This window comes from Microcebus murinus, chromosome 10 (genome assembly GCF_040939455.1).
Source record: "Microcebus murinus isolate Inina chromosome 10, M.murinus_Inina_mat1.0, whole genome shotgun sequence".
NCBI classification, from domain to species: Eukaryota; Metazoa; Chordata; class Mammalia; order Primates; family Cheirogaleidae; genus Microcebus; species Microcebus murinus.
In genome coordinates, this window is record NC_134113.1 from 40,092,501 (window position 1) to 40,111,977 (window position 19,477).

Sequence of the window (19,477 nt, forward strand, 5' to 3'; positions counted from 1 at the left end):
GATACACAAACATGTTCATTAAAAAAAAAATACAGAAATTAGACTTGAAAGTGAAAATTACTTCTTGATCCAGGGGCTACACAATGGATGTTACACTAGCATCATGAAAACATTAATCCCCTTGTTCATCTCCATCAAAGCTCTTGGGTGACCAGGTGCATTGTCAATGAGCAGTAATATTTTGAAAAGAATCTTTTTTCTGAGTGATAGGTCTCAACAGGGAGCTTAAAATATTCAGTAAACCATGCTGTAAACAGACGTGCTGTCATCTAGGCTTTGTTATTATAGAGTGCAGGCAGAGTAGACTTACTTAACATAATTCTTAAGGGCCCTGTGATTTTTGGAATGGTAAATGAATATTGGCTTCAACTTAACATTAGAAGCTGAATTAGCCCCTAATAAGAGAGTCAGTCTGTCCTTTGAAGCCAGGCATTGAGTTCTCCTCTCTAGCTATGAAAGTCCTACATGGCATATTTTTCCAATATAAGGCAGTTTTGTCTACATGGAAAATATATTATTTAGCATAACCACCTTCCTCAATGATCTCAGCTAGATCTTCTAAATAACTTGCTGCAGCTTCTCCATCAGCACTTGCTATTTCATTTAGTACTTTTATGTTATAGAGATGGCTTCTTTCTTTAAACCTCATGTCTGTTAGTTTCAGACTTTTCTTCTGAAGCTTCCTCACCTCACTCAGCCTTCATAGCATTGAAGAGTGTTAGGGCCTTACTATGGATTAGGATTTAAGGGAATTTTGTGTCAGGGTTAATTTTCTATCCAGACCATTAAAACTTTCTCCATATCAGAAATAAGGCTGTTTTGCTTTCTTACCATTCATGTGTTCACTGGAATAGCACTTTGAATTTCTTTTTAAGCACTTTTCCTTTGCATTCACAATTTGGCTATTTGGTGAAAGAAGCCTAGCTTTCAGCCTATCTTGGCTTTTGATGAGCCTTCCTAACTAGGCTTAATAATTTCTGGCTTTCGATTTAAAGTGAGAGACATGCAACTGTTCCTTTCACTTGAACACTTATGAGGCCATTGCAGGGTTATTAATTGGCCTAATTTGAATTTTGTTGTGTCTCAGGGAATAGGGAAGGAGAGAGACAGGGAAATGACTGCTTGGTGGAGCAGTCAGAACATACACAACATTTATTATGTTTGCCATTTTATATGGGTGAGATTTGTGGCTCCCTAAAACAATTATAATAGTGACATCAAAGGTTGCTGATCATAGATCACCATAACAGATACAATAATAATAGAAAAGTTTGAAATATTGTGAGAATTATCAGATGTGACAGAGACATGCAGTAAGCACATGCTGCTAAAAAATGTCACTGATAGACTTGTTCGATACAGCATTGCCACAAACCTTTAATTTGTTAAAAAACCAAAACAAAACAAAAATGCAATAGGCAAAATGCTGTAAAGCAAAGTGCAATAACATGAGGTATGCCTGTGTAAAAGCAACACATATTCATTGTAAAGATGGAAAAATATAGAAGCATAAAGAGTTATTTTATATATAATGTTCCATCGTTTGCTTTTTCTATATAGTCTTCTTTCCAGTTTAGTATATACAGATCTACCTCATTTAAAATAAATTACTTCATGATATTCTGTTGTATGTCTATAATAAAATTTAAGGAAGCACCTAATGATTGACATTAATGTTGTTTCAGGTTTTTCTCATGATACCTATTACTTTGTTGCATGTGTTTGTTTATATATCTTGTGCATTTATATGACTATATCTGTGGAAAAATTTCTAGCTTTGAAATTTCTGGATGAAAGCATAGATGTGTTAAATTGTTCTCCAAAAACCTTGTCTTGATTTATATTTTAATCACAAAAGTATATGAGAATATATTTTCCTGCATTCTCTCCTATATTGAATTTTACCATATTTTTCAGGTTTTACCAATGTAATAATGAAACACTTATTTTATAAATTGTAAATAGATTTGAGTGTCTTTTCAAATTTTGGACAATCTCATGTGTTTAACCTCATTGCTATTTCTCTTCACTTGGAATATTTTTTCTTCTTTCATTTTTTTCCAAATCTTTACCACTTGTCAAGCCCACATCAAAATTTGTTTTTCTATTATTGGATTTCCCAGTAAGCTCAGCCTAAAATGATTTATCCCTGCTTTATTTTCTACTTATTGCAATTTTATACCAGTCCTAATGCTTCTGATTTATTCTTCTAGGATTTGCAGATTTACAGAATGGCCAAATGTTAATGGAAAGAGAAGCATAAACCTATCTTCTTTCATTATGGAGACAGGCTTGGCAGATGGAGAGCCTGACCGAACTTCGGTGAGTAGAACAAATATAGCATAGTAATTCCGCTCCATCTCCTTCTATTCTCCCTACCTTCCCAGGCATATGGTATAAAACACATTGATAGTTTGTGTTTGTTTTCTCCCCAAACCTTTGTCTTTAGTGAAATCAAGAGAGTGTTAACAATTGAGGAAATTAAATGCCTCCATATCTCAAATCATGTGGAACTATGAGCAGGTAGAGGGAATGGAACAGTTAAAATAATTAAGAAATAAGAACAATTATCATATATATTCTTTCCATTAAAATATAAAGGTTTCATAAACATTGTTGCCCTGTGATCATGATTGAATTATATTCTGAAATTAAAATACATAAGTAGGGATAGTGGGTAAAATATACCTTACCCAATGAATTTTAAAAAAATCACCAGTAGGGTAGATTAAATGATTTGCCATTGTACAAAAAAGATTTTGCTGCAGAATAATTTCATTTTTGGTTCTTGTTGCATTTTGAATGATTTTGTTAAATACTGATTTATAGATCTCTATTAGAAATATTTCTGTTACCTAAAGTAAAGGTGCCCCTCAGTAAAATGTAGTCAGCTGGCAGCTTTATCATTTGTTAGGTGGCAGATTATTTGACAAATTTATATTGTTGGAATGAGGTGAAGGTCAACTTTTCTTTCTTTTCTTATTGCTATGGAGTTGAGAATCACTATTATATTGAGGTATTTGTGAATTTAGTGAATGTCCTTTGTTCAGCCTCCAACATTAGATTGTAGGAACAATCTAATGATTGATAGCAAAGTGCAGTTTTGCTGCCTTGTATTAACTTGGTCCCAGCCTTTCTTGAATTTCTGGTTCAGACTTGTTTTGGGTTCTTAAATGATCAAAAAAAGTTAAACTTTAAAATGGTAACTTGTTAGTAGAGAGTAAAATGGGCATTGAAATGACTTGGCTTATGAACATTATTGTCATGTTTTTTATAAATGGAAAACTGATGGTAGGCTATATTAATTTTACTATAGTTTCAGAAAAAAGTTAAGATTAAACCTTATCTATAAAACATGATATTTACCATAAACTTCATCTTTCTTTTTAAAGCTTAATGGACTGTCTAAGGTTCTTTTACCCGAAACATTTTTGATCTTCTAGTTATAATAAAAATGTCAGTAATAATTATGGTTGCTGTTTTCTAAGTGTATACTTTGTCAGACTGTCCTTATAACAGCCATTAAAGGTAGATTTTTTTTTTATTCTTTTATAGATAAAGAAATAGGCGCAGGGAGGTTAATTACCTTCTCTAAGACCTCACAGTTTACGTTGTGGAACTGAAGTCTGTCTGTCTCTGAATACTTTACCCCTAAGATGTTGACTACATATCTATTTTTCTGAATAGAGTTGATTGGAATTTATTACTACCTTTTAAAGTAGATATCTAAGTAAATGGTTTTAATATTTATACCATAATCCCTGGGCTATAGTAATGAAGGATTTTAAATTTTTTTTTATTTTTTAGGTTTATTCTAAATTTTGTTGATACTGAGAAATTAGAGCAAAGTTATTTAAAAAGTAGTGAAAACAACTATCTTTTTCTTGTTCATTGTTTCTTCTGTGAAATATTATAGCTCATTTTAGAGAGAATCTCAATACTTTGAGTGTGAACTACTGAAATATTCTGTATTTGAAACTAACGTTGAGGTCTGCTTTTGAGTTAACTATTTATAAAAATATCACCTTTGAACTACATGGCTTTAGCTAGTTACTATTTAGATTTAGGAGAGGTGGATAAGAACATGGACTCTGTAAGACATTAGCTACATGTTAAAATCTGAGCTCTGTCACTGAGTTGTATGACCTGAGTAATTAATTAAATTCTCCAGGTTTCCAGTCTGCTCATCTATTAAATAGAGATTAGCTACCTCCCAAAATTGTTTTGAATATTAATTGGGAAAATATATCTATAAAGTGCCTATTATAATGCTACACACATTGTAAACATCCATTAAATAGAATCTATTTTTATTGTTAATATAACTGTTAATATTAAGCCTTCTCTCCAGAAAGATAAATAAGTAGAAGTCAGGGGAGGCCTGTGAAGATTGGTTAGTTGCTGTACACTAAAGTAAGTGGAGAAGCTTTCTTAAGAGAACATAAACTTTGAATAGCACAGGTATGTATGGCTCATGTGATTGAAAATGAGCAAGGAAAGCAATCTAGGATGGGAAAATAGTAGCAGGAGGCAAGTGGGGAATTAACTGCTTAAGAAAAATTGAGTAAGGTAGGATAGAAGGAAATGATGTTTATGGTAATGAAGATTGATGTGACAGATAGAGAACAAAGTTACTGGAAGGCTTTGAGTGCCAGACCAGGGATTTGGACTTGATTCTGTAGGTAATGGTATGTCCATTAAATATTTTTATGTAGATAGGTCTGGAAGTAGGATACAAGATGATTTAGAGGAGTGAGAGGTAAAGATACTAATTAAGATATTATTAGAGTAGTCTTGGTGTGAGGTTGTGAAAACTTGGACTATATCTGACTTTATTGTCCATCCATTTTTCTTCTTGCATGTGAGATTATTTTTTAAAAATTGTTCGCTCATTTGTTATTCTAGTTGCATGTAGTTCTCTTTTTGTGGTATTGTCTTAGGTGGCAGGTACTGAAAAGTATAGATTGAGTTTGTGTTTTTATATGTGGTACTTGTATGCACCAGGACACAAGTATACATTTAATATGTCATAAATGATTTTTTAAAAGTTTAGTACTTATATCACTTTAGAAAAAACCACTAAGAAATGCTTAAAGTGTTAGAGTCACATTTTTATGAATAGATTGAGGTAGACTAAAGAAGTGAAATATCCTTTTAGATTAAAAAACATTGAATATGTTCATTTATATATATATATATATATATTTTTTTTTTCCCCCTCCTTTTTGAGTCTCTCTCTGTTGCCTCTGCTAGCATGCAGTGGCTTGATCATAGCTCACTGCAACTTAAGACTCCTGGGCTCAAGTGATCCTCCTGCCTTAGCCTCCTGAGTAGTTGGGACTACAGGTGCATGCTACCATGCCCGGCTAATTTTTTAATTTTCTGTAGAGATGGGGTCTCACTCTTGCTCAGGCTGGTCTCCTGAGCTCAAGCCATCCTCCCAACCTTGGCCTCCCAGAGTGCTACGATTACAGGCGAGAGCCCACGCCTAGCCCTCTTTATATGTTTTGAAGTATTATTTCTGTTGCCAGAGGAGAACTTATAACTGCTTTATAAGGTTTATTACTGGGAAAAATCTTTTATTGTATTAAAAATTAATTATATAAATGACTTTTCAGAAGAGAATAAAAGTCACAAAATGTATGAATCTTTTGAAAGAGTTCTGAATTGAGAAAATCTTTTATTAAATAATTCAAATTGAATAATTTGAAACAAAGGCTTTCTGAAGTGGGAGGAACTGCAAAGATTATTTAGCTTAGTAGTTCTTAGAATGTAGTCAGTGACTGTCTTCCTGATGAGCCTAGAAATGATTCAACTTCTTGAAACTTTGATTTTTTATATATTTGCTAGATGAGTTATTCATGATCACCCAGATTTGGTGATTATTGAGCAAAATTAGTGTGTTAGAGTTTACTAAAAGCTTTTATCATATTCTGTGAAATCTGGCTATCTATAAAAATTGGCAACATTGTAGAGCTCTTGTATATGTAAATGGAAATTAATGGATTGTCCTAGTTTTTGCAACATCAAGTATTATTTTGAATGGGTCATAGTTTTTACATGTTGCTATTTATTTGTTGTTAATACTATTAGTTTAGTTTCACGATTATTGATTTATTATATTGTGTATTAATGATAGCATCTTTGTAACAATAGTATTTTTGTATACTGTTTCCCAATGCCTTTAGTATACAATTTCCCAATGCCTTTCAGACATTTATGCATTTAAGTCCAATTATAGATTATCTATATGCCAATAATCCTCCCAAAGTATTCCTGTACAATGGCACTTCATTAAATTTCACCATTGGTCATCGTGCTAGTTTCCTATTGTTTGTCTAACAAATTTAGTGGCTTTAAAACAGCATGAATTTATTAATTTAACAGTTCTGGAGTTCAGAAGTCTAAAAGCAAGGTGTTAGCAGGGTTGTGTTCTTTCTGAAGGCTTTGAAGGGAGAATCCATTTCCTTGCCTTTATTGGTGTCTAGAGGTTGCATTTATTCCTTGGCTTGTGGCCTCTTCCTTGTATCACTTCAACCTTGGGCTTTGGTTGTCACATCTCCTACTAACCACTTTGACCTGGTCTCCCTCTTACAAGAACCCTTGTGATTACATTGGGCCCACTTAGATAATCCACTCAGATAATCAGATAATGGCCTTTTATCAAGATCTTTAACTTAATCACACCTTCAAAGTCATTTTTACCATGTAAGGTAACATTCATAGCTTCCAGGGATTAGGATGTGGACATCTTTTGGTGGCCATTATTCTGGCTATCAGAGTCAGTGCTAACCTCTGGAGCAACCTAGCCTATTGGAAGCGGGTCCTATTGCTGGATTACCCAAAGTCTGGTCTGCCAGGGCATCTCACCTGGGGGGTTGACAGATAGACTGAAATCCTAAATTATGAAAATTCTTAGGTTTCAGATATCTCCTTATGTAAAGTAATAAAATAACTATAGAAATTTTAGTCACCATTTTATTACTTATATACTTATTCTCTCCTGTTAAAATAACTTCATTTTCCTGACAACTACTTGCTTTAACAGGCTACTTGCTTGTCACAGTTTGTATTAATCACACACTCAAGAATGTTAATAGACATTATCTTTTTTGAACATTTGATTATGGGAAATTTCAAATATATTAAAAAATAGATGGACTAGTATAATGCACTGCTATGTACTCAGTGCCCATCTGCAAGAATCATCAACAGTGTTCAACTCTGGTCAGTCTTATTTCATCTATACGCCCAGCCTTCCAACCCAGATTTTTTTGAGCAAATCTCAGATATATCATTCATTCATAAATATTTCAGTATATATCTGTAAAATATAAAGACTTTTCTTTAAAATGTAAAATATAAAGACTTTTCTTTAAATACATTATTCCTAAAAAATTAATAATTCTTTAATCAAATAACTATTCAATGCTTAAACTTCCCTGATTATCTTATAAATATTCTTTTTATGGTAGTTCATTGTGTTGGACTTGGTTGATATGCCACTTGGATTAATCTTTTTTTTTTTTTTTTTTTTTTGAGACAGAGTCTCGCTTTGTTGCCTAGGCTAGAATGAGTGCCGTGGCATCAGCCTAGCTCACAGCAACCTCAAACTCCTGGGCTCAAGCAATCCTTCTGCCTCAGCCTCCCAAGTGGCTGGGACTACAGGCATGCGCCACCATGCCCGGCTAATTTTTTCTATATATATTATTTGGCCAATTAATTTCTTTCTATTTATAGTAGAGACGGGGTCTCACTCTTGCTCAGGCTGGTTTCAAACTCCTGACCTTGAGCAATCCGCCCGCCTCGGCCTCCCAGAGAGCTAGGATTACAGGCGTGAGCCACCGCGCCTGGATTAATCTTTTAAATCTTTCCTCCATCTGTTTTTAATTTTTACTTTTCAGTTTATTGGAGAAACAAGGTATTTTAATCTGTAGAGTTTCCCACAATATGGTTTTTTCTCCCTGTGGCAATTGTTTAATGTGTTCATTAGTCATTTATATTTCTTGAAAATTGGTTGTTAGAATTAGAGGTATACCCAGATTAAGTTTCAAATTTTCTTTTTTGATAAGAATACTTTGTAAATGGTGTTGTGTATTGCCATCAGGAGGCACTGATTTTCTCTCTCTTCTTGTGTTAATATCAGCCATTAATGATCATTGCCTAGATCTGTTAATTCAATAGGGGTATAAAGGAATATTCTACCTGGCTTAGAAAAGTGGGGTCTGGAGAGAGTGACTATGACTAGTTTATACCTTTTAAGCAAGCAAACCAGTCAACCTACATTTTGTTAGGTATTTTGTCTTCTGCCATTTTACAACTTTACTAAACCTTCTACTAAAGTTAGGCATTTAAGACAGGGTAAAATAATTTGACAGATGTTTTATGTTATATTTTATGTGTATCTCCTTTACTTTAACTTCTGAAAGTTCTGCATTAGCAGTACTTAAATATTTGTAATTGTTTGAACTTGTCAAGTGGGAAAATATTACTCAGTATTATATTTCCTATTGTATGGGTACTAAAGATTCCATCTTTTTTTTGTTTTGTTTTGTTTTTTACTTGTTAGAGGTGGCTCTTGTTAGAGGTTTGAATAAGATAATGTAAAAATCTTGCAGGTATAAAATGGGACTCTTTAGTAAATTTGGAGAGCCTGATTGGAGAAAGTATTAGCTTTAAAAAAAAAGTAAGAGATATAGCCAGTGATCTGCACAGTGTATCAATAAAATTCCCAGCCAGAAATCTTTTGTATTTTCTTTATGCTTGGAGATCTTCTCAAAGTGTGTTCCCAGGACTCTGAGAATTCTCAAGATCCTTTCAGAGAATTTGTGAGGTAAAAATTATTTTTGAAATAATATCATGGTGTTTAAATATTATTTGCCTTTTTTTAATTCTCTCATAAGTGCACAGTACAATTATCCATACTACAATGGAGTATGATGATATCATTGCCCTGGTAGCTATTGAAGTGTGTGCCTGGGAATTCTTGTGTTTTCAAATTTTTAGTTTAATTTTTTTCTAAGAGGTGTTTTGTTTAAAAAATAAACTTTATTTTAGAATAGTGTTAGGTTTACTGAAAAATCATGAGGATGGCACAAAGTTATTGTATACCTTTTATCCAGCTTCCCCTATAATGCACATCTTGGTGTGGCACATTTGATACAATTGATGAACTCATATTGACACATTATTAACTGATGTGCATACTTAATTCAGATTTATTTAGTTTTTACCTAATGTCCCTTTTCTATTCTTGGATACCATTCAGGATGTCACATTACATTTAGTTGTCATGTCTCCTTAGGCTCCTCTGGGCTATGACAGTTTGCAGACTGTCCTTGACATGCAGAGGTGCTCAGGGAACAAGTTAGCATGATATTGTGTAATCTAGGAAAAGGCATGTAAAGCCTCTGTGATACCAGTAGCAAAATAAAAAAAATACGTAAAAGGAACTAGAGATACAAATCAGCAGGGCCAGGTGATTGATTGGATGTTTAGTTTCAGGAGGATACTAAAGACAAATTGTAGTTTACAGAGTGCTTTTGTACATATTAAACATATAGAATTTAAAAAAAATTTTTTCTTCTCTCTTTTTTTTTAAACATATAGAATCTTTTTTAAATTTTTTTTATAGAAATCCAGAGTCACATAAACATATAGAATCTTAATAATAATGTTGAGGTGGTGGTGTCCTCATTTTACAGATGCAGAAACTGAGATTAAGGGAAATTATGTAGTTTTTCCAGAGCTCTACAATAAGTAGACACTGGAGTTTAGGACTCGAACTCAGACCTTTGCATAACAAGTTGAGTTTTCTTTCTGTGAGTTTTAGGGCATTAATGTATTTAGCAGTTTGTAGTGGGTGAGATAAGATGTTATAAATGACATATATGATGCAGAGGGGACCAGAGGAGTCAGTTATTTTAGAGGAGGGGAGATGATGATGTCAGTACAGTTTTCTTAGAGGAAGTAACACTTGATCTGCGTATTGAAAGGAACTTAGGTATTTGCCTGCCTAGTGAAGGTGAGGATGGCACTGTGGACTGAGGGATGAGTGAGAGTAGCTCTAAGACAGTTGTGCAACATCATGGTGTGTGGGGAAGTGAAAATAATTTTCAGTTGTCATATTTGTAAAGTGTAGGGTTGATGGGCATGTGGAGGAATGTGTGATGTAGATTGGCAAAATTATGAAGACCCTTGAAGATGAGGTTAAATGTTTTTCTTTTTAGTTTTGGTAGTCTGTGTGTGTCTACCAAGTGCAAAATCATTGATTTTTGTGGGGACAAACAAACCAAATCCATATGGCAAAGATGGAATCCAAAGATAAAAGTACAAGATGAAGTGAATGAACAGGTTAAGGAGTTACAGAATAGGAGAGGTAAGAGTAGAGAGCCTGTTTAGTTCTGATATGTCTGGGATTCAGGTGATTACTTCATGGGTCCATGATCGTTTTTTCTTGCTTATTTTTTCATTATGTGTTACTTTAATATTCCAGATGTTGGCAATTCTCAATTCTTACTTGGGTCAGGAAACTTTTTCAGTTTAACTGTTCTAGTGAGTTAGTAGTTCTCCACAGAGATTGAAATATTGTGGGTTAAGTATGTAAGTACATAGTGTAAAAACGGTTTAGTTTAGTTTAGTATCTGATGTATAGTTGCCATTTATTGAGAACTGTTATTGGAAGGGATGTTAAAGATTATATGGTTCTGTTTAACAGCTTTGTAAATCAAGGAACCTGTAATGGTTAAGTAACTTACCTCATGTCTCATAGTTAGTGGGAGGGTTGGGTCTGTTGCCTCAGCTTCCCTCATTTCACTGTAAGACCTCTCTTGTGTTTTGCTTTACCAGTCTTTGTGGTCAAAAGCTATCCTAGCCTTAAAAAACAAGATCATAAAATATAAGGAATTCATTAAATACTTCATCACACTTTGTCTGGCAGCTATTTATAATTCTTTTTGTTTGTTTCTTGAGACAGAGTCTCACTCTGTTGCCTGGGATAGAGTACCGTGGCGTTAGCCTAGCTCACAGCAACCTCAAACTCCTGGACTCAGGTAGTCCTTCTGACTCAGCCTCCCAAGTAGCTGGGACTACAGGCATGTGCCACCATGCCCGGCTAATATATATATATTTATATATTTTTTTATATATATTTAAAATATATATTTAAAAAATATATATATTTTTTTATATATATTTAAAATATATATTTAAAAATATATTTATATTTTTAGTTGTCCAGCTAATTTCTTTCTATTTTTTTTAGTAGAGACGGGGTCTTGCTCTTGCTCAGGCTGGTGTGGAACTCCCGAGCTCAAAGAATCCACCCGCCTCAGCCCCCAGAGTGCTAGGATTACAGGCATGAGCCACCACGTCCAGCCTAGCTATTATAATTCTTAATAGTTTTCTGTACCAGTTCTCCTCTGGATTTTGCTTTCCCCCCTAGATTTCTAGAATTTATGCTTTCTGCATTTGTATTACTGTATTTATGTGGAGAGAAAAAAATTATTTTCTGCATACTTTGTGCCCTGCCCTGGGTGTGGTGTCTCATACACTTTCTCATTTAATCATATTAACTCTTTATTGTACTATGAGGTAGATATTACTCTGGTTTTACAGTTAAAGAAACCAAGGTTCTGAACAGGTAATTTTCATAAGGTCAGTTTGCTAGTCAGTGGGCAATATTAAGATTTAAATACAGGTGCTCTAATTATTATTGTCATTGACTATAAAGGCTAATGTTTTTATGTTATAAACTCACCTGTATTACACCTAAACTTTTAAGCATTCTTTTAAAGTTTTTATATTCATTACCTATTATAGTGTATACTTTGAAAAACGTGATACATAATGTATTTTATTTAATTCAAAGCTTCGTTCTCTTGTAACTAATTTTGACTTTTCTATCTAGGCTGAATATTTTGATAGTTAGGCACAATGTAGTTGCTGAGATGTGAAGAGCAATTGCTAATTGCATTCTTATGTGTGGTAGATTTATGAGTCATGGTGTTTCCATATTATTATTAGCAGTCTTGCTTATGGCTTGATACTGTAGAGCATGATACTAATCAGTGATTTGTTAGAAATGGAATGGAACTCTAGAATGAAAGAAGGTATTTGTTATGCAGTTCTTGTCCCTTAATTCAGATCTTGGTTATGATTCAATCTAGAACATAGGCTCATATATCTATACAAAGAATGCATAGAATTGGCCTAAATGAAATTTTGGAAGCTCTTATTTCGAAATGAAAATTTAAATGACTTAAAGCAGGTCATAAGATTAAGCATCATATGTTGAAATATTTACTTATATACTGTTTTGTTCTCATATCTTACCTGGCATGATTGTGATAAAGCAACTATGACTGGTTAGGTCAGATATAGAGAAACATGTTAATGAGGTCAAAGGCCAAGGTTATAAGTTTCATAACTACAAACTTCACCAGCAGTCTTATCAGATGCATACCATTAGTTACAAGTGAAAATCATACTGATTAATTTTGAGCTTCTCCTGTGTGTGAAGACCTTGATGAAGGAGGTTGGTTTAATCTTGGCAAGAGCACCAGTACCAGGAGAAATATGAATTCATGCTCTGATTTCTAAAAAGTGAGGTGAATCTGTAACACTGTAATAACAGTGTTATTTTATGAAGGACAGAATTATTTAAGAAAAAGATTGGGGGAATTCTTATCAATGGAATTTGGGTATATCATGGGCAAAGAGTAGTAGTGGAAGAAAATATAAATGTGCTGTGAATTACAGCTAAGGATGTTCTTAGGATTTGAGATAATTTTCTATGTTGATTGTAGTAATAACAGAATTTTAGGACTGTGCCTGATCTCATGAGCAAGTAGGAAAACAAAATTCAAGATATTGATTCAAGGACACCCAGAAAATAGTGATAGAGTTAGGCTTAGAATTCAGATTTCATTATTGTAGTCTATATCTAGTCCATTGTTTTTTCTGTATCATATTAGGCATGCAGTATGTTAAGTTTTTGAAAATATAAAGATGAGCATGACTTGTTTTTTACCATAAGAGAACTTAAAATTAATTCATTTAATAAGCAGGAACTCAGTAAACCATGTATAAGAAATTCTTTGCTAGGTTTAAGGGTTATAATAATGACTTAGCCTTTTTCTTTTTTTTAAATTTATGCATTTGTTCATTCAGTATTTGTTGAATGTCTACAATGATGCCAAGGTCTGTTTGGGTTTTCAGAGCTATAGCAGTGAACAAAATAGACAAAATTCCTACTCCAGTGGAGCTAATATTTGAGTGGAAAAAGTAAAAAAAAATACACATACAGATACATACTGTGTTATGTGATGATTACTGTGATGAAAAATAAAGCAGGGTAAGAAGGACGGAGTGTTAACAGAATAGGGGATGGATGCTGTTTTCTAGGAGTATCATGGAAGTCTTCTGATGAAGTAGCTTTTGAGGAGAATTCTAAAGGAAGTTTTCTAAGCAAAGAACCTAGAGCTCGCATTTCTATTGGGCAGACCATGGTGGTTAGGCGGTAAGTGTTAGAGGTTAGGGGAAAGGGTGAGCGAAGAGTCTTTACTACTCCTCAGTCAGGAAGATGGAGATGCAGGGTTAGTGTTGTTGGGAATACATGGAGCTCATGCTCTTGGTTTTCCCTGCAATCTCGCCTGATAATGGAAGGATGCAATGACAACACAGATAGATTATCCGTCTGTCATACCTGCAGCGGTAGGTCAGGAAAACCCTTACCAAGAACATAATGCTTTAAGAGGAATGAATTTACCAGGACCACTGGGATGGCTGTGAGGGGCTGCAGCTCTGGAGTTGTTAAGGTAGGAAGGGAATCAGTGATGAATTGAGCCCTTTAACAATCAGGTCAATGGAATCATCTGAGGAAAGCATGTTAAATGAAAACAGAAGAGATTCTAGGATGCAGCGTTGGGAAATAACTGTCTTAAGCGGGTTCTGGGGAAAGGGAGCCAAGCAAAGAGGGAAGAGAAAAGAAAGATAAATAGCTTGTAAACTAAGGAAGGGCAGTGTTTTGAGAAAAAGAGTGGTCAGTTAGATTGAGCTGGGGAAAGGTAAGGTTGTGTTAGACCTGAGTTGTGTGATAGAGTAGCCATTTGCCAAACATGACTAATTTAAATTTTATTAAATACAAAATTTAATTTCTTAATCTCACTTGCCACATTTCAAGAATTCAGTAGCTTTGTGTAGCTAGTAGCTGCCCTGTTGGACATTGCAGATACAGAATATTTCCATTGTAGAAAATTCTATTTGATAGCACTGTACTAGACTCTTATAATATTGGACAAAAGTTGAATAACAATTAAATTATTTATTTATTTGTGATAACAATAGAGAAAATACTATGAGATAGCTAATTAAGCATTGTCAAAGAACTAACACTAGGAAGTCAGGGTTGAAGAAAGATAACTTCAGCTTGAACTTTGGTAGCAGAATTGGCAATTTGAGTTGAGCCTTCAAGGTTAGGGGACTTTGGAGTTATTGGATAGGGGAGCAAAACAAAAATAGAAAATTACAGATCACTCTTAGCAATCAGTTTTCTAGACAGAGGATTTTAGCTAAGCAGAGTTTTAGTTAAGTGTAATTGCAAGACTATTTCATAGATCAGAACATTCTTGTGGGATGAATAATTGGGCCAAATTGTAGAATATTTTAAATATCAGGATTTGGGTCTTATTTTTGAAAGAATAAGGTGCTGTCACATGTTTTTGAGTGGCCAGACTGATCGTCTAGGGATGAAATTAAATTGGCAAATTAATCACTTGCTTCTGGCTCCTTTCTTAAGTCTCTCATTTGTTGTGCTACTAAGTAATTCTGCCTTATGTTTATATACTGCTTTTCAAAAGAAATTTATAAAATACACTCATGTAAATTATTATTAAACCTCACAACAATTCCAGAAAGTTGTAAGGTTTAATAATTAATGTACTCACAAAAGAGAAAAATCTGTCAGAAGTTAAATGACTTGCAAATGATGAGCTAGCTTTTGGTAGACTAGAGATATCTTGATGTCAACTAAATTACTATACAATACATACTGTCTTCAATGTATGGTGATCTTGGCAGTAGAGACTATGTCTTTATAATTTTTTTGAATCCTAATCCCAAGCACAGTAAATGAGTGAGTGGGGTGAGACTGAAGACAGGGATACTATTGAAAGGGAGATGCAAAAGTTGAGAAATGAGGTGATGTAGGTCTGACCTGAGTGGTACTAATGAGAAATGAAAGAAAAGAGTGGATATGAGATAGACTTTGTAGAGGCAAAAATAATCTCAGAACTTAATGATTTGATCAGATTTTGGGGGAAAGTCTCAGGCGACTCAAGGGTTTAGGTCTGAGGGATTGTAAGAAAGATGGGCAAATCAGTGGAAGCTAGTTTCTGACAGAAAGCCGAGTGCTGTTTTTGGCATAAAAATGCTTTCTGAAACAAGCTTAAAGCCCTTCCTTTATAACAGAATTTTAGAACTAGAAGTTAATTTGTAACAATGTCCAAATGTACAGATAGAAGTGTATTCAAGTTTTAGAGATATGCTAGGTCTGAGAAAGAAATTTAGAAGTTATCTGAATATAAGTAATAAATGAGACCTGAGAATGAATAGAATCTGCAGGAAAAGAGCAAATATTTGAGGCTGAGCATAGGTTATGGCGTATTCACTTATTTAGTGGGAGCACAAAGTGGAGGCAGGAAAATAGCAGAAGCAAAGCCAGAGCAGTGGATTGTTTTAGAAACCAAAGGAAGGAGAGGGCTTACGTGAAAAGGCTGATAGAATTAAATACATCTAGAGAGAATGAAAACTCCCCAGAACGTGCCAGAAAGGACTTTACAAATTGGCTGATTGATTGTAATTTCCTGAAGCCAGGACTAAAAAAAAAAAACAAAACATTTTTTAAGGATTTAGTTTTTAGTGTAAAAGTAATATTGAACTTTGTTTTTGCTACTTAAAAGATTATTGCACCACTTAATTCATTTGATAAACCATAGGTGCTCTAGATTCAAATTCAGGTATATGAGGTTAAATCACTTCTGAGAAAATGTGTTTTCTTTTTAGATCTTGCCATATTCAGAAGTTGCTGAAGTTCAAGAGACAGTGAGTAATATATGGTGCTATGTTGGAAATGTTAATGTTTTTGTATTTTATTAGGATTTCAAATTGGATTCTTAAAATATATTTTCCACTGTACTTAATCACAAGTGATTATGTCATTATAATAAAGAGCTAGTGTAGATTGAAAGAAGCAGTTTAAAAAATTGCTTACATTTTTCTAAAATGTAAATAAATAGGTTTAACCTTTTTTGACTATAAACATAATGCATACTAGTATAGCATATTTAAACAGTACCTACCTCCTAAGGGTAACCACTGTTAATCTGTTGGCGACATCTTGCGTAAATTTGTATGTATATATCTTACAAATGAAAATTCACAAAAATGGAAGCATTCTGTTTCTACAAGCTTTTTTTTTTTTTGAGACAGAGTCTCACTTTGTTGCCCAGGCTAGAGTGAGTGCCGTGGCGTCAGCCTAGCTCACAGCAACCTCAAACTCCCGGGCTCGAGTGATCCTTCTGCCTCAGCCTCCCAGGTAGCTGGGACTACAGGCATGTGCCACCATGCCCGGCTAATTTTTTTTATATATATATATATCAGTTGGCCAATTAATTTCTTTCTATTTATAGTAGAGACGGGGTCTCGCTCTTGCTCAGGCTGGTTTTGAACTCCTGACCTTGAGCAATCCGCCCGCCTCGGCCTCCCAAGAGCTAGGATTACAGGCGTGAGCCACAGCGCCCGGCCTCTACAAGCTTTTTTATAACTTACTTTTAAAAGCCCATATATAATGGATGTTTTTCAGTAGGGGGGAAAAAAACTTGACTGACCACACAGTATTTCATTGTGTGAATGTATTATTATTTATTACTCTGTTTAAAATAGATTACTATTTTAGATTACTATAAATGGTGTTATAAATATCTAAGGACACATCTTTTGAACATTTTGGATAATCACATTATGTTTAATATTTATTCCTAGAAGTAAAATGCTGGATCAAAAGTGTGATTAAGTTATTTTTAAATAACTGCCCGTCAGGCCAGATCATATTCTCTGTCCAACAGTGATAAGCTCTAGTTCTCAGAAAAATATTCCTTTAAAATCTCTCCTGTAAAACTCAAGATAAAGTGTGCACATCCTGTGTTTTGCAGACGATTACAGAAATATGAAAAATTCAGCTAAGTGTAGAGTGATGACTCCTGTTCAGAGAACAAACAGTTCTCAGCTGCATTATATATTCCTCTCTGAAGTTTCTTATTCTAAGAGCCTAAGATAACACTAAATAGAGCACTCTTGAAATGTTTTATATAATCCTTCTGAATTGTAGTTTTCTGGGAGCCAGCTGCAGCAGGATTGCTTCTATGAGAACAGTTTGATCAATTTTATTGGGTGCCACCAGCTACATCAGTGCTTGATGAACTCTTTATGCTTTCCTTTAAGTTCATAAGATAACTTAAGTCAAGCCATTATGTATGTTAATAGGGAAGTGCTGTGCTAAAGGCAGTGGAATCAAAGGACTGATCTCATGGGATTATTTCTGTATTATAGGGTGGCCATCCATCATAGTTTGCTGGAGACTGAGGGGTTTTCCCCGGTTGAAGGGCATGATGATGAACTACCCCTTCCTTTGTATGTTTGTGCTAATTATAGAGGAGGTGGCAAGTATTTAGACATACAATAAAATAAGACATGTGATCTAATTTTTTGTTTGCACAATGCTCTTTTTCTGAGATTTATAGATTAAAATTGGTAAAGATTTAGATAATGGCCATAAATATTTTATGCTTTTAATTTAAGAGGCTGGAGTGCAGTGGCTATTCACATTTACAGCTTTGAATTCCTGGGCTTAAGCGATCCTCCTGCCTTAGCCTCCTGAGTAGCTGAGAATATAGGCTCGTGCTACCATGCCCAGCTCTGTTTTACCTTAATGATCTTTTCCTGAACCAACTGATGAGAAGTTCCTGGCTTTTTTTGAGATTCTAGCAGTAATTTGGTTCTGTAGCAAAAACCAAGAAGAATGCCTAGTTTTTTACTTTTGAAAATAGCTGTGTAGACTGTTTCCACATTGGTAATTTCACATTGTCTTTATTCATGTCTTACACAACATGGTACTGTACAAATTAGACTCAGATCCTAAAAGCGTTAAGAGTAAGAAGTTAGTAGTATGCAGTTTAGCTATGTGCAGAAGACTTTTGTGATGTAAGTTACTTAGTAAATATGATATGTAATCCTTAATTAATTACTTAGATCCCATTTCCTATTGTATCACTTACAAGAAATTCTGGGAGGATGATTTCACTTGTATCTCAGTTTAGTGCCTTTATATCCATATCCTTCTGGAAAACGTTTCTTTTTTTTAAAATTTTATTTTTTATTTGTATACATTAATAGGTTAAAAGTGTGATTTTGCTACATTGCTACACTGCATTGTGGCAGAGATGGACCCTTCAGTACTTGCATCACTTGGCAATGCACATTGTACCCACCAGGCTGGGGAAGGTTTCTGAAGCCATGCTTATTGTGTTTCAGCTTGATTCTTAGTTCTGTTATTCATTATGATGTATGTTTTTCTGCTGCCTGTTCTTTTATCCTGTGACATTTTTCAGTCTCTTGTGATTAAGCCAGTAAGGTCATATAACTCATACATACCATAATTTATACTTTTTTTTTTTTTTTTTTTTTTACCAGCCTGTCCAGGTCTATATATCCAACTGCCTACTTGGCTTTTCCACTAAGGATGTCTAACAGTCATTTTAGACTTCTCCCAAATTGAGCTCCTTATATTTCTCCCTATAAACTACCTGCTCTCGCTGTCTTTTCCATCTCAGATAATGGCATTTCCATCCTTCAGGTACTCACATCCTAACACCTGATGTCATTTTGATTTTTCTTTTTCTCTTTTGCCTCACACTCAATCTGTTTGGAAATTCTGTTGACTCTATTTTCAAAATAAATGTAGAACTGAACTATTTCTCATCATCTTCACTGCTACCACCTTGGTCCAGGTCTCCTTCATCTCTTTCCTGTATTATTATAGTAGCCTCCTAACTGATTATACCCTTGTACCTCTTAGTTTATTCTCAACATAGTGGTCAGAGTGATCCTGTTAATACATAATCCGACCTTGTCAGTCCTTTTCTCAAAACCATCTGGTGGTTCCCTGTATCATTGAAATTAAAACCAGAGTCCCAACTAGACCCTCCAAAGTCCTATAGAGTCTGGCATCCATTTACCTCTTTGACCTCATCTCCCACTACTTTCCTACTTTCTTACTGCATTCCAGCCTCACTGGCCTTCTTACTCTTCCACGGACACTCCAGCCTTGTTCCCAGCCCAATCCTTTATACTTGTCTCTCCCTCTGTCTGGAATACTTTCCCCCTATATGCTCTTATGGCAGATTCCTTCATCTTATTCAGT

At 34.4% G+C, this 19,477-nt stretch overlaps 1 protein-coding gene across 10 annotated transcripts in view; it reads left to right on the plus strand.

The window, feature by feature from the left end:
• The window catches only part of OSBPL8 (oxysterol binding protein like 8), a 150,119-nt gene that overhangs the window by 40,563 nt on the left and 90,079 nt on the right, over positions 1 to 19,477 (plus strand). For 3 of the 10 annotated variants that reach the window (XM_012750357.3, XM_012750356.3, XM_012750363.2), the window contains exon 2: positions 2,214 to 2,322. In XM_012750357.3, the coding sequence (XP_012605811.1) occupies positions 2,281 to 2,322 (42 nt within the window). In that variant the 5' untranslated portion in view covers positions 2,214 to 2,280. Of the gene's footprint in view, positions 1 to 2,212; positions 2,323 to 16,062; positions 16,102 to 19,477 lie in introns of those variants that run through there. The other 7 variants (XM_012750366.3, XM_012750355.3, XM_012750360.2 and 4 more) reach the window with 5 other exon arrangements.